This window comes from Panthera pardus, unplaced genomic scaffold (assembly GCF_024362965.1).
Source record: "Panthera pardus isolate Hobbes unplaced genomic scaffold, ASM2436296v1 HiC_scaffold_12, whole genome shotgun sequence".
NCBI lineage: Eukaryota > Metazoa > Chordata > Mammalia > Carnivora > Felidae > Panthera > Panthera pardus.
Genome location: NW_026526677.1, coordinates 102,506,105 through 102,523,133, shown reverse-complemented (window position 1 = coordinate 102,523,133; position 17,029 = coordinate 102,506,105). Strand labels below are relative to the sequence as shown.

General features: G+C 35.1%; 1 protein-coding gene and 1 non-coding gene across 2 annotated transcripts in view; both read left to right on the top strand.

Annotated features, from left to right (window-relative positions):
• Positions 1 to 9,379: 9,379 nt before the first annotated feature.
• The window catches only part of NXPE2 (neurexophilin and PC-esterase domain family member 2), a 137,898-nt gene continuing 130,248 nt past the window's right edge, over positions 9,380 to 17,029 (top strand). Inside the window, 1 exon segment of the mRNA XM_053900636.1 lies at positions 9,380 to 9,403. Coding sequence (XP_053756611.1) covers positions 9,380 to 9,403 — 24 coding nt within the window.
• LOC128776380 (U6 spliceosomal RNA) lies at positions 15,845 to 15,947 on the top strand. Its single transcript, XR_008421443.1, has one exon. It is a non-coding gene; the product is annotated as a U6 spliceosomal RNA (small nuclear RNA).

Sequence of the window (17,029 nt, the reverse complement as noted above, 5' to 3'; positions counted from 1 at the left end):
CCCAGGTGCCCCTGGATATATGTTATTAACTTAAGTGTTCCAGAAAATGTATCAAATTCCTAAAAATCAGATGTGTAATGTTATCAGTCATAATTCCACTTGTCATCTTAAGTTGTAGGTCACAGAAATAACTATATTTCTTTGTTAATTGCATTATAATGAACTCTCCTCAGATCTTGACATTTTTTATATCTTTTATATCTTTTGTCATTTATAAACAGTTATTGTTTTACTCTGCTGCTTTTGCAAAAGTGCTTCATCTTCAAAGAAATTCAAAGAGGGTTCTCTAACAAGTACAGATTTCTGATAACTTGGAGGTCATAACACTGAACTGGGTAAAGATTCAGAACTCTAAGGAAAAAGTGGGTTCATAAAACTAACAAAAGATCAATAATTAGTTACATAGGACTGGGTGAACAGATGAGGATGATTATAATTTTTCATGACTTTTGTTTGAGACATTGCTGGTTCTTTAATCTTTTGTTCTTCAGATTTAATGAAATTTTCTCTTACGCTAACTGTGACTTCCTGCAATCTGGTAAAGTATACCTTGATGAACAAAGAAGAAATAATTATTTTTTCTCCCTACTTATTAAATACCAGATGCAAACACTTGCACCATATAGACCTAACTTAGGTGAGGTCACCACCTCCTGAAATAAGATACAACCCTCTAACTGAATTGACTTATTCTCAAGACTAAGAGACTAATTCAATGAGATATGGAGCAATCTACCAACACAGGATAGATTCACACCTACTTATACCAGATGACCCAAAATGTTATAGTTTGTCACAATATTCTCCAAATCTTTGGACAATTTCTAGGGCCCCTCAGATTACTGACTTGGTTTCATCATGGGACACTTCAAGCTTTGGATAAGCAGATGGATGTTATGCCAACAGATCAAGACAGCTTAACAGAGAGATCAGCATAAGAGACAAAGAGAACCATGATAGAACTATGGTCATCTCAGGGTGGTTGCATCAATGCCCAAGGTTACACTTTCTGAGGAGTAGCATCAGGGTCTGCATACCCCAGAAGAAATTGACTTTACTAAAGTGTCCAACCAAGTCACTAAACAAATAAACAAGCAGACAACATCATCAAGATTTTTAGGGGTAGATTAGCACATAGAGTTACTGCAATATGTTATCTGAAATGTCCAGTTTTCAACAAAAAAATATGAGGCATACAAAGAAACAGGGAAGTATGACTGGGAAAAAAAAAAGCAAGCAACACAAACTGCCTAAGAGAGGGTTAAGGTGTCAGATCTAGTAGACAAAACTTCAAAACAACAACTATCAATATGTTTAAGGAATTAAGGGCAATTTTGTTTAAAAAGATAAAGAAAGGTATTCTGACAGAATCTCAACAAAGAGAGATCACCAATTCAGAGAAATTACTTAAAAAAAAAAACCAAAAGATAATTTTAGAGTTGCAAAGGATAGTAACTGAAAGGTTCACTAGTGGGGCTCAATATATTTGAGTGGGCATATCAGCTTATTTGAAGATAAATTGATACAAATTATACATTCTGAAGAATAGAGAGGAAAAATAAAAAATATAAACACATCATAGGGATGTGTGGTACAACTTAAGCACATCAACATACATATAATAAAAGAACCATAGAAGAGGAGAGGGAGGAAAAAATAGAAAAAAATATTTGAAAAAAATAATGGCTGAAAGTTTCTCAAATTTGATTAAAAGCACTCATCCATACATCCAGGAACTCAACCCATTCCAAATATGATAGCATAGAGAGAGCGACATCTAGACACATAATAGTAAAAAATGTTGAAAGACAAACTGAAAATCTGGAAAACAGAAAGAGAAAAATGCCTAGTCATGTGCAAAGTACTCACACAAGATTAACAGCTGATTTCTCATCAGAAAAAATGGAGCAAGAAGGGAGTAGAATGACATATTTAAATGACATATTTTAAGGAGGGGAAAAAGAAAAACAACAAAACTCATCAGCTAGAATCTTTTATCCAGCAAAACAGTATTTCAAAATTGAAGGTTAAGAAATAAAAGACATTCCCAGAGAAATAAAAATGGAGAGACTCCAATGCTAACAGACCTTCCTTAAAAGAAATAGTAAGGGGAATTCATCAGGTTGAAAATAAGTGACTCGGTAATTTGACTTGACACACATACATGTACGTGCATGTGTGCGTGAGCAAGCCCATGTGCGTTCAAAGAGTAACTGTGGAACATAACCACCACACGTCACCAGAATCTACTATATATGGTAATTGCAAGAACAACCATTAAAAATTTTTAAATAGTAAAAATATTACTAAAGTAATTAAGAGTTGCCGCAGGAAATGTTCATTTAATGCAAAAGAAAGCAGTAAAGAAGGAACAAAGGAATAAAAAAAAATGGGACAAGAGTAGATGGCAGAGGAGGAAAATCCTGAGCTGAACTCATTCCATGGATATGCCTAGGTAACACCCACATCATAAACCCATAAATATCTTGAATACTGGCAGAAGAGACTCTCCACAGCTATTTATGGATTAGAGGCCACATAGAAAAACTGTAGAAAGGGCAGAGACCCATTTGGGAACCAAATTAACCTTTAAGACTAACCACAAAAGAGACATTGAAAGTATGGAGAAGGGAAAGGAAGAGACCCCACATCAGGCACCCCAGGCACAAGGGAGGTACACTAGGAAGATAAATCCCCATAACATTTCGCTATGAAAAGCAGAAAGCTTAACTTTGTAAGTTTTTATAATTACTGGGGTTTAACACTAGGAATTTTATAAGTCAGTGGGTTTTGCTCTGGGAGAACTGGAAGGAGATAGGAAACAGAGGCCCTACCCTTAAAAAGACAGTATAACAAACAACCACACATAGATACAGCACGGAACCATCAGTTTGGAAAATGCCTGGGGTATACAGAAAGGGGATTTATTTACTAATGTCAGAATGGATACAGGAAGGGCAGGAAATCTGTAGGAAATTTCTCCAAAAAACCAAAGAGCTAACTGGCATGATTTCTTTTTCCTACCCACAAGCCTCAACATATGCACACCTAAGGGAACCAGTGCAAATACCGTCCACCTGGCTTGATAATAATTCACCCCACCTGCACATTCTCTTGTGAATCTACCCCATCAAACCTGCCCCATTCAGCAGGAATTCTGCAAAAGTGGCGCTCATTCCCTTCCAACAAGCAGACCAGTGGGTACATTGCTAATGAACCCCAACCCACACTCCTGTGGATTCGCCCCACCCAATCGGCTGCACTTGGCAGGGATCATTCCAAAGTGATGTCACAAGCATGGCAATGTGCAAGCAATGGCCACCACCACTCCCAAGTGGTTCCTACCCTCTCCCAGGGATGATAACTGTACTCAAGTTTAATTGGAGCCACAGCAGTGGGCCAGGGGCAGTTATCTGGTCTGACTACAAGCCCCACTCGTCAACAAACACTGTAAAAGGGGCAGCACAAAGAGACAGCCTGGTAATTTGGGGTCACTGCAACCTCAACAGATAGAATGCAGGCAGACATGGAGTCTGATTTCAGGCCCTGCCCACTGACAAAAGCATCTTAGGGGATAATTCAGGGAAAGAACTCTGCAGTTTTGTGCGACTGCAGTTCTGGCAAACACCAGGTCTGACCAAACTCAAGCCCAAAGCAGCCTTATACTGGCCCCTTAGCACAGGACAAAACCCTGCCCACAACAATCAAAGCAAGTCATTGCAGATGGCTAGTTTGAAGGAAAAAGCAGCTCAGCCTCAACAGGAGGGCACACAGAACGCACATAGGAGACACCTCTAAAGCAACACATTGTGGGGAACAGGGGACAGTGCACTGCAGGGGAACCAGAGGACCTCTTCTGCATAAGGCCACTACTTTAACAGCAGGAGATATAGCAGACTTTCCTAACAAATAGACACCAATAGTTAGATACAATGAAGGGACAGAGGAGTATGTCCCAAATGAAAGAACAGGACAAAATCAAACCAAGAGAGCCAAACAGAATAGAGGTAAGTAATATAATTGATAGAGAAGTTAAAATAATGGTCATAAAGATACCCATTGGACTTGAAAAAAGAGTGGAATCTTGGGGTGCCTGGGTGGATCAGTCAAGCATCTGACTTTTGATTTCAGCCCTGGTCATGATCTCACAGTTTGTGTGATTGAGCCCTGCATCAGGCTCTGTGCTGGCAGCATGGATCCTGCTTGGGATTCTCTCTCTCTCTCTCTCTCTCTCTCTCTCTCTCTCTCTCTCCCCCTCTCTCTCCCCCTCTCTCTGCTCCTCCCCTGCTCTCTATCTCTCAAGATAAACATTTTTAAAAAATAAAAGTAGAATTTCAGTGAGATCTTCAACAACGAGATAGAAAATGTCAAAAAGAACCAATCATATATGAACTCAATAACTGAAATTAAAAATACATTAGAAGTAATAAACAGACTAGAGGCAGGAGAAGAATATATCAGTGAGCTGGAAGATAGAGTAATGGAAACGACTAGGCTGAACAACAAAAAGAACAATAATATAGGAGAATAAGTTAAGGGAACTTGATGACACCATTGAGAATACTAACATTTGCATTATTGGGAACCCAAAAAGAAAAGACAGAGAAAAGGGGACAAAACATTTATATGAAAAAATAATAGCTGAAAACTCCCTAACTCTAGGGAAGGAAATAGACATTCAGATCCAGAAGCCACAGAAAGCCCCAACAAAATCAGACCAATGAGGTCCACACCCAGACATAGTAATTAAAATGGTGAAAAGGCGTAATAAAGTGAATTTTAAAAGCCACGAGAGAAAAGAAAACATATACGAGGAAAACCCCACAAAGCTATTAGCTCATTTTTCAGCAGAAACTTTTAGACTAGAAGGGAGTGGCATGATATCCTCAAAGTGCTGAAAGGAAAAATCCTGCAAACAAGAACACTCTATCCGGCAAAGTTATCATTTAGAATAGAAGAAGAGATAATGAGTTTCCCAAACAAAAGTTAAAGGAATTCATCACCACTAAACCAGTCTTACAAAAAATATTAAAACAGGTTCTCTGAATGAAAAACAAAGACGAGGGGTGCCTGGTGGTTCAGTAGGTTGAGCATCCAACTCGATTTCAGCTCAGGTCATGATCTCATGGTTTGTGGGTTTGAGCCCCACATCAGGCTCTGTGTTGGCAGTGTGGACCCTGGTTAGGATTCTCTGTCTCCCTCCCCCTGCCTCTCTCTGCCCCTCTCCCACTCACATGCACATGCTCTCTTTTGCTCTCTCTCAAAAATGAATAAATAAATAAACATTGAAAAAAAAAAAAAGCAAAGGAAAGACCACAAGCATGAGTAAGAAAAATAGGAAAGGAAAAAAAATTCACAGGCACATATAAACATAATAAAATTATTAATCACTTACAAAACCAGTATGGAGGTTAAAGCACAAAAGTAGTAAAATCCAGTATATCTATAAAAAATAAGTCATGGGTTCATGAAATAAAACGATGTAAAAGATGATACCGTATACCTAAAAGGTGTAGGGGGTAGCAAAAGTTTACTGCTTTTAGAATAGATTCAAATGTAAGTGACCATAATCTTAGTATAGACTGTATGCATAAGAAATTATATATAAACCTAATGGAAAGCACAAGTCAAAAACCTGTAATAGATCTACAAAAACTAAAGAGAAAGTAGTCTAAGCATATTACTAAAGAAAGCCATCAAACCACAAGAGCAAGAGAAGAAAGCAACAGAGAAGAACTACAAATACAACCATAAAACAAGTAACAAAATGTCAATAAATACACACCTACCAATTATTTTGAATGTAAATGAACTAAATGCTCCAATCAAAAGATATAGGATGAATGAATGGATAAAAAAGTAAGACCCATCTATATGCTGCTTACAAGACACTAATTTCAGACCTGAAGACACATGCAAATTGAAAGTAAAGGGATGGAAGAACATTTACTGTGCAAAGAGAAGTGAAAGGAAGGCTGGGTAGTAATACTTATATTGTATAAAATAGACTTTAAAACAAACTGTAACAAGAGACAAAGAAGAACCCCACATAATCAAAAAGGGAATAATCCAACAAGAATATTGTAAACATTATAAATATTTATACACTCAACATGGCAACACCCAAATACATAAAGCAGTTATTAACAAATATGCAGAAAGAAATCAATAGTAATACAATAGTATTACAATAATAGTAAATCTTTAACACCCCACCTATAGCAATGGACAGATCATCCAAACAGAAAATGAACACAAAACAGTTGCTTTGAATGACACATTAGACTAGATGAATATAACAAATATATTCACAACATTCCATCCAAAACTAGCAGAATGCACATTCTTTCAAGTGCACATGAAAAATTCTCTAGAATAGATTACACTAGGCCACAAGTCAACCTAGAAATAAACCATAAGAAAAAATCTGGAAGGAATACAAATCCATGGAGGTTAAATAACATGCTACTAAACATTAAATGGGTCAACCAAGACACAAAAGAGAGAAAAAATACATGAAGACAGGTGAAAATGAAAATACAATGGTTCAAAATCTTTTAGATGCAGCAAAAGCTGTTCTAAGAGGGATTATAGCAATACAGGCCTGCTTCAACAACAAAAATCCCAAACAACTTAACCTAGCTCTTAAAAGAACTACAAAAAGAAAAACAAAACCCCAAACCAGTAGAAGAAAGGAATAATGAAGATTAGAGCAGAAATAAGTGAAATAGAAACTAAAAAAATTGAACAGATCAATGAAACCATGATCTGGTTCTTTGAAAAGATCAACCAAATTGATAAGCCTTGAGCCAGACTCATAAAAAGAGAGAGAGAGAGAGAGAGAGAGAGAGAGAGATCTCAAATAAACAATATCTGCAATTAAAGAAGACTATTAACAATCAACACCACAGAAATACAAAGGATTATAAGAGAATATTATGAAAAATTATATGCCAACAAACTGGACAACCTGGAAGAAATGTATAAATTCCTAGAAATATCCAGTCTTCAACAAACTGAACCATGAATAAATAAAAAATTTGACTAGACTGATAAGTAATGAAATTAAATAATCAACCCCCCGCCAAATAAAAGTCCAGGACCCGATGGATTCACAAATGAGTTCTAGTAGACATTTATAGAAGAATTAATACCTATTCTCTTCAAACTATTCCAAAAATTGGAGAGGAAGGAAAGTTTCCAAATAGTTTCTACAGGGCCAGCATTACCCTAATACAAAGTCAGACAAGACACCACAAAAAAAGAGAACTACAGGCCGATATCCCTGATGAATATAGATGCAAAAATCCTCAACAAAATATTAGCAAACTACATATAACAATACATTAAAAAGATCATTCACCATGATCAGATGGGATTTATTCCTGGGATGCTAGGATGATTCAAAGTCTGCAAATCAATCATCATGTACCCCATTAACAAAAAGGACAAAAATCATACAATCATCTCAACAGATGCAGAAAAAGCATTTCACAAGATTCAATATCCTTTCATTATAAAAACTCTTAACAAAGTGGGGATAGATGGAACATACTTCAACATAATAAAGATCATATATGAAAAACTCGTGGCTAACATTATCCTAAGCAGTGAAAAACAGAGTTTTCCCTCTAAGGTCAGAAGCAAGACAGCATGTCAATTGTCTTCACTTTTATTCAACATAGTACTAAAAATCCTAGCCAAAGCAATCAGAGAAGAAAAAAAAATAAGAGGCATCCATATTGGTAAAGAAGTTAAACTGTCACTATTCACAGATGACATGATGCTATGTATAGAAAATCCTAGATTCCACCAAAAAACTACTAGAAGCAATGAATGCAGTCAAGGGGCATGTAAATTCAGAAGTTGGCAGTGTCTTTATACACTACAACAAAGTAACAGGAAAGAGAAATTTAAAAAACAATGCCATTTACAATTGCATCAGAAAGACTAAAGCATTTAAGAATAAATTTAACCAAAGAGGTGAAAGACCTGTACTCTGAAAAATATAACACACTGATGAAAGAATTTGAAGATGACACAGACAAATGGAGATAGTCCATTCTCATGAACTGGAAGAATATTATCAGATGTCCATATCACCCAGGGCAATCTACAATTTCAATGCAATCTCTGCCAAGACACCAATAGCATTTATGGCAAAACTAGAATAAAACTAAAATTTGTATGGAATCACAGAAGACCCTGAATAGCCAAAGCAACCTTGACAAAGAACAAAGCTGGAGTATCACAATCCCAGACTTCTAGATATATTACAGAGCTGTAGTAATCAAAAGAGTATGGTACTAGCACATAAAAAACGCATAGATTAACAAAACAGGATAGTGACTCCAGAAATAAACCCACATATACATATGGTCAATCAATCTATGACAAAGGAGAAAAGAATATCCAACAGGGGAAAACACAGCCTTTTCAATAAATGGTGCTGGGCAAACAGGACAGCTAGATGTAAAAGAATGAAAAGGGACTGCTTTCCAACACCACACACAAAAATAAACTCACAATGGATTAGAAATCTGAAAATGAGACCTGAAACCATAAAAATCCTACACGAGAAAACAGGCAGTCATTTCTCTGACATCAGCCAAAGCAACTTATTTCTGGATAGGTCTCCTAAGGCAAGGGAAACAAAAGTAAAAATAAAGTACTGGGACTACATTGACACTTTTTTTTTTTTTTTTTTGCATAGCAAAGAACACCATCAACAAAACAAAAAAGACAATTTACTGAATGAGAGAATATATTTGGCAAGTGATATATCCAATAAGGAATTAATATCCAAAATACATAAAGAATTCATACTACTCAACGCCAAAAAAACCCCCAAACAATCCAATTAAAAATGGGCAAGGACCTTAATAGGCAGTTTTTCCAAAGAGGACATACAGATTGCCAACTGACACATGAAAAGATGCTCAAAATCACTAATCATGAGGGAAACAAATGAAAGCCACAATGAGATATCACCTCATACCTGTTAAAATGGGGAAAAAATCAAGAACATAAGAAATAACAAGTGTTGGCAAGGATGTAGAGAAAAAGGAACACTTGCATACTGTTGGTGAGAATGCAAATTGGTATAGTCCCTGTGAAAAACAGTATGGAGGTTCCTCATAAAAAAAAAAAATACCATATAGTCCAAAAATTCCACTACAGGGTATTTACTCAGGAAAAACGAAAACACTTAAAAAGATATATGAACCCCTATGTTTATTGCGGCATTATTTACAATAGCTAAGACATGGAAGCAATGTAAGTGTCTGTTAATAGACAAATGGATAACGAAATTTTGGTATATATACACAATAGAATATTGCATAGCCATAAAAAAGGATATTGTGCCATTTGAGGCAACATGGATGGACCTATAGGGTTTCAGGTAAGTGAACTAAGTCCGACTGTGAAAGACAAATACCGTATGATTCCACTCATAAATGGAATCTAAAAAACAAAAGTAAGAATCAGAACTATAAATACAGAGAATTGGTAGTTGCTAACAGGGGACAGGGGTTGGAGTTGGGCAAAATGGAAAGGAGAGAGGGAGATACAGGCCTCCAGTAATGGAATAAGTCATAGCGATAAAAAGGTAGAGCATAAGGAACACAATCAATGATATTGTAACAGCGATGTAAATGGGACAGATGGTAGGTATACTTGTGGTGAACATAACATACTGTATACATGTGTCAAATCATTAAGTTGTACACCTGAAACTAATGTAACATTGTGTCAAATATACTCAAAAAAATACAATCATCTCAATAGATGTGGAAAAAGCTTTAGACAAAGTACAACATCCATTCATGATAAAAACTCTCAGCCAAGTAGGTTTAGAGGGAACATACCTCAACGTAATAAAGCCCATGTAATAAAAGCCCACAGCTACCATTCTCAATGGTGAAAAGCTGAGAGGTTTTCTACGAATATCAGGAATAAGGCAAGGATGTCTACTCTAACCACTTTTCTTGGTGGTGTAATTATGTTTTATTCTTAATTTTTAAATAACATCTTTGTTTTTATTCAAAATATCTGAGCAATTTTGACATTCTTTTAAAAAAATAATTTTAACAGTTTTAAAAATTTAAATCCAAGTTAATTAACACAGCGTACTTATGGTTTCAGGAATAGAATTTAGTGATTCATCACTCTGCATATAACACCTAGTGATCATCCCAACAAGTGCCCTCCTTAATACCCATCACCCATTTAGCCCATTTCCCTGATCCAACCATGGTCCAGCAACCCTCAGTTTATTCTCTGTATTTAAAAGTCTCTTATGGGGTCACCTGAGTGGCTCAGTTGTTTAGGCATACAACTTCGGCTCAGGTCATGATCTCATGGTTCCTGAGTTCAAGCCCCACATAGGGCTCTGTGCTGACAGTGCAGAGCCTGAAGCCTGCTTCAGATTCTGTTCTCCCTCTCTTTCCCACTCTCTTCCTCGTGCTGTCTCTCAAAAATAAAGAAAGAAAACATAAAAAAAAATTTTTTTAAAAGAGACTCATATGGTTTGCCTCCCTCTCTGTTTTTATCATAGATTTTTGTCTCCATTTTCATTCAACATAGTACTGGAAATCCTAGCTAAAGCAATCAGACAACAAAAATAAATAAAAGGCATTCAAATTGGTAAGGAAGAAGTAAAACTTTCACTATTTGCAAAAGGCATAGAAAATCCAAGACTCTACCAAAAATTACTAAAACTGACAAATTAGTTCAGTAAACTATGAGGATACAAAATTAATATACAGAAATCGGCTGCATTTCAATACACCAATAATGAAGTAGCAGAAAGAGAAACTTAGAAAACCATTTTGTTTACAATTACACCAAAAAATAATGTTTCAAGGAATAAAGTTATCTAAGGATGCGAAAGTCTTGTGCTCTAAAAACTATGAAACACTGATGAAAAAAACTGAAGATGACACAAATAAATGGAAATACAGTCCGTTCTCATGGATTGGGGGAATATTGATAAAATGTTTCTACAACCCCAAAGCAATCTACAGATTTAATGAAATTCTTATCAAAACACCAACAGCATTTTTCCACAGAACTAGAATAATCCTGAATTATTCTGAATAATTCAAATATACAACTTAATGACTTTGTAAGTTTACATATTATGCTATGTTCACCACAAGTATAGCTACCATGACCCTGAATAACCAAAGCAATCTTGAAAAAGAACAAAACTGGAAGTATCACAATCCCAGATTTCTAGATATACTACAAAGCTATAATAATCATAGCAGTATGGTATGGACACAAAAATAGACACATATGTCAATGGAATAGGATAGAGACCCCAGAAATAAACCCACAATTATATGGTCAATTAATAGATGGCAAAGGAGGCAAGAATATGCAATGGAAATATGCAAGGTCTCTTCAACAAAGGGTGTTGAAAAATCTGGACGGCTACATGCAAAAGAAGGAAACTAGACCACTTTCTAACACCATACACAAAAAGAAACTCAGAATGGATTAAAGACATAAATGTGAGACCTGAAACCATAAAAATGCTAGAAGAGAACACAGTAATTTCTCTGCCATTGGCCATATCACTATTTTTCTAGAAGTGTTTCTTTCCTAAGACAAGGGAAACAAAAGCAAACAAAACAAAAAAACAACTGATAGCACTATATCAAAATAAAAAGGTTTTGCACAAGAAAGGAAACAGTCAACAAAACTAAAAGACAACCTACTGAATGCGAGAAGATATCTGCAAATGATATATGTGATAAGGGATAAATATCCAAGATATATAAAGAACTCCTACAACTCAACACCCAAAAACCCAAATAATCCAATTAAACAATGGACAGAAGACATAAACAGACATTATTCCATAAACATAAAAATGACCAACACATGAAAAGATAGTCAAAATTTCTAATAATCAGAGAAATGCAAATCAAAACCACAATGACCTATCACCTCACAGCTGTCAGAATGGGTAAATTGAAGAAGACAAGGAACAAGCGTTGGTGAGGATGTGGAGAAAATGGAACTCTCATGCACTGTCGGTAGGATGCAAACTGGTGGAAAATAGCATGGAGGTACCTCAAAACATTAAAAATAGAAATACTATATGACCCAGTAATTCTATTCAGTATTTACCCAAAGACAATGAAAACTGTAATATAAGAAAATATGCACCCAGAGGTTTATTGCAGCATTGTTTACAATAGGCAAGATATGAAAGCAACACAGGGTTCATTCATAGATGAATGGATCAAAAATAGATGGGATACTCACACACACACACACACACACACAGGAATATTACTGAGCCATAAAAATGAAATTTTGCCATTTATGACATCATGGATGAATGTAGAAAGTATAATGTTAAGTGAAATAAGTCCTTCAGAGAAAGATAAATACCCTATGGTTTTACTCATACGTGGAATTTAAGGGAAAAAAGTGTGTGTGGGGGGGGTGGGGAGGACAAAAAACACTAGACTCTTAAATACAGAGAAGAAACTTACTGTTTCCAAAAAGGAGGTAAGAGGATAGGCAAAATAGTTGAAGAGGATTAAGAGTACACTTATCATGAAGAGCATGGAATAATGTAAAGAATTGTTGAATCACTTTATTATACACCTGAAAGTGATATAAGACTATATATTAATTATACTGGATTTAGAAAATAAATAAAATAAAAACACCCAAAATGGGACATACTGAAAATAAAAGTACAATTATCCCAGTATTAACATTAAATGTGAATGGATTAATCAATCCAATCAAAAGGCACAGACTGCCAGATTGGTTAGTAAGAACCAACTCTAAATTGTCAACAGGAGACAAACAACATTTAATAATGCTGAGAGACTGAAAGTAAAAGAATTTCAAAAGAATTTCTGTATAATTCATACAGAAAAAAATCTGGAATTTACTATAGATAAAATAGAATTATAGCACTATTACTAAAGACAATGAGGAACATTTTCTAGTGATAAAAAGCATTAATCAGGGATTTACAACAATTTTAAAAAATATACGCATCTAACAATGTTTGCTCCAGTGAAGCAAAACTAAGTGAAGGAAGAAATAAGGCAATTCAGTAAGAATAGTTAGACACTTCAATATTTCACATTCAAAAATATTAGAACAACCAGACAGAAGATCAAGGAAATCTAATATTTTAACATTATAAATGAACTAGACCTAATAAACATCTACCCAAGTCTTCACTCAGAAGACTACACAATTTTATCAAGTCCACGTGGAATATTCTCCAGGACAGAACATGTACTACGCCAAAGAAGAAGCTTCTCTCTATATGTAAGTTGAAATAATGCAGAGCATGTTCTCTAACCACATAGAATGAAATTAGACATTACTAATGGCAATGGGTTTGGTAAATTCACAAATAGGTGGAAAGTAAAACACTACTGAATAATCAATGTGCCAAAGAAGAAACAAAAAGGAAAATTAGAATATTCTGAGAAAGAAATCAATGAATTATAAATTAACCTCCATCTTAAGAAAGCGGAAAAAGAGCAAACTAAACCCAAGGCAAGAAGAAGGAAGGAAATAGAAAGATTGGAGCAGAAATTAATAGAGAATAAAACAATTAGTAAAACCAAAAAAGGGTTCCTTTGTAAAGACCAACAAAATTAACACACCTTTATCTAGACTGGACAGGAAAAAAAACTGAAGACTTAAATTACTAAAGTCAAGAATAAAAGGATAAATCACTGTTAATTTTACTGAAATAAAAAAGATTATAAGGAAGTGCCATGAATAACTGTATGCTAACAAATTAGATAATTTACATGAAGTAGATAAATTCCTAAAGAGACAAACAACCAACATTGAGTAAAAAAGAAAGAAAACGTTAATGACCTACAACAAATTTTAAAAAATGAATTGGTAATTTTAAAACTTCTTGCAAAGAAAAGCCCAGATCCAGATGACCTTATTGCTGAATTCAACTAAACACTTAAAAAAATTAATACCAATTATTCATAAACCCCTTTAAAAAATAGAAGAAGAGGGATCACTTCCCAACTCATTCTATGAAGCCTGTATTATTTGATCTCAAAACTAGACAAAGACACTACAAGAAAACCGTAGACCAGTATCTCTTATGAATATACATGCAAAATACTCAATAAAATATTAACAAACCACATTCATTAACTTTAAGAAGGATTATACACCATGACCACATAGGATTTATTCCAGGAATGCAATATGAGTTTAACATGTGGAAATCACTGTAATGTAACTTATCCATAGAATAAAGCACAAATCCCACAGGGTCATCTCACTACACACCAAAAAGGCATTTGACAAAGTGTAACAGCTTTTCATGATTAAAACCTTCAACATACCATTAATAGAAGGTAACTTCCTCCACTTGCTAAGGGGCATCTATGAAAAACCCACAACTAATATCATACTTAACTGAAACAACTTAAGTGAAATACTGAATGCTTCCTCTAAGATCAAGATAAAGGCAAGGATGCCTGCTTTCACCACTGCTGCTCAACATTGTGCTGGAGATTCCAGGCAGGGCAATTAGGCATTAAGAAGGAATTAATGGTGGAAAAGAAGAAGCAAAATTATTTCTATTTGCAGGTGACATGATGATACCCTGTATAGAAATGCCCAAGCAATCCACTAAAAATTATTAGAACAACAACAACAAAAAAGAATTCAACAAGGTTGCAGGGCAGATCAAAATATGAAAATCACTTGTATTTGTATAAATTATCAATGAACAATTTGAAAGTTAAATTAAGAAAACAATTCTATTTATAGTTGCAAAAAATTAAGTATCTGAGAATAAATTAAATAAATGAAATCTTATAATCTGAATATTAAAAAACATTGTTGCAAGAAATTAAAGAAGACCTGGGGTCCCTGGGTGGCTCAGTCAATTAAGCATCTGACTTCAGCTCAGGTCATGATCTCATGATTCATGGGTTTGAGCCCCACAACAGGCTCTGTGCTGACAGCTCAGAGCCTGGACACTGCATCCAATTCTGTGTCTCCCTCTCTTTCTCTCTCTGTCCCTCCCCTTCTCATGCTATGTCTCTCTCTCTGAAAAATAAGCAAACATTAAAAAGTTAAAAAAAAAAAAAAGAAATAAAAGAAGACCTTAAAAATATCAAAGTCATCCCTCATTCATGGACCAGAGAACACTGTGAAGATGACAATCCTCTCCAAATCGATCTTTAAGATTTAACACCATCTCTATCAAATTCCCAGTTTTTTTTTTCTCGGAAAGTAGCACTTTACTTCCTAAAATTCATGTGGAAATTCAAGGGACATGTAATAAAACAATCGTGGGGGAAAAAAATAAGATTAGAGAATTCACACTTCCCAGTTTGAAACCTTCTACAAAGTAACAATAATCAAGCCTGTGTGGTTCTGGCATGAGGATAGACTTATAAATGAATGGAATGGAATTCACAGTCCAGAAATAAACCCTTACATTTATAATTACTTGATTTTTGGTGTGGGTGCCAAGACAATTCAATAGGAAAATAATCGTCTGAATAGTCTATTTGACAAATGATGCTGGGACAGCTCTGTAACCATAAGCAAATGAATGAAGCTGGACTTCATATGTAGTAATTCACTCAAAATAGATCATAGACCTAAATGATTATACAAGGAAAACTACAAAACTCCTAAAAAGAAAATATACAAGGAAATACTTGTGACCTTAGGTTAGACAAAGCCTTCTGAATTATGATACCAAAACACAAGGAACAAAAGAAAAAAAAAATTCTGCTTCATTGCAAGGAAAAAAAAAAACGTTTGTGGTTCAAAGGACACCATTTAAAAAATAAAACAACAGTGTTTGCTTCAGCAGCAAATATACTAAAATTGGAACGATACAGAGAAGATTAGCATGGCCCTTGCACAAAGATGACATATAAATTCGTGAAGCGTTCCCTATTTTATGAAAAAATAAAACAACCCACAAAATTGGAGAAAATATTTGCCCCCATCTATCCAACTACTTGTAACTAGAATAAAGAACTCTTACACCTCAATAATAAAAACACAAACCAATTTTAAAAATGGACAGAAGAGATGAATAGACATTTCACCAAAGATGATACACAAAAAGGCAATCAGCACATGAAAAGATGCTCAGCATCATTAGTCATTAGGGAAATGCAAATAAAAATCACGTTGGAGATAGCTATAAATAAAAAGACAATAGCAAGTGTTGGCGAGGATGTGGAGAAATGGGGATCCTCATACATTGCTGGTGGGAGTATAAAATGGCACAATTGCTTTGGAAAACTGTCTAGCAGCTCCTCAAAATGTTAAACATAGAGTTACCATGTGCCCAGAAATTCCAGTCCTTGGATATATACCCAAGAGAAATGAAATCATACCTCTATACAAAAACATGTACATAAATGTTCATGGCAGCATTATTAGCAAGATCGCCAAAGGGGAAACAACCTGAATATCCATCAACTGATGAATGGATAAATAAAATTTGGTCTATGTATGCGATGGATTACAGTTCAGCAATATAAAGGAATAAAGTACTGATTCATGCTGCTATTCGAATAAAACCTCATAAAAACTTTTATGCTGAGTGGGAAAAAAAGTCATAAAAGACCATATATTGAATGATTACATTTATATGAAACATCCATAAAACCTAGAGACTCATAGCAGGTTGACAGATATCTATCCGGGGCTGGAAGTGGGAATGAGAAGGGACTGTAGATGGACACAAGGGATCTTCTGGGTACAAAAGGAAATGTGCCAAAAATTTTTTGTGATGGTTTCACAACTAGGTACATTCATTAAGAGTCAGTGAGCCTTAACACTGGGTGAATTTTATGGTACATATACTCTGGCTCAACAACGTTGTTAAAACAAAAAAAATTATGTGGGATATATGCTCTAATAATGGAATGTGTGACATACTGGGAACAAATTAAGGGAACATGTGTTCATTTTGAGGCTAGAGGACACTGAATATAGAATGTGGAATGCAAACCATTCTTGGTCTCATCTA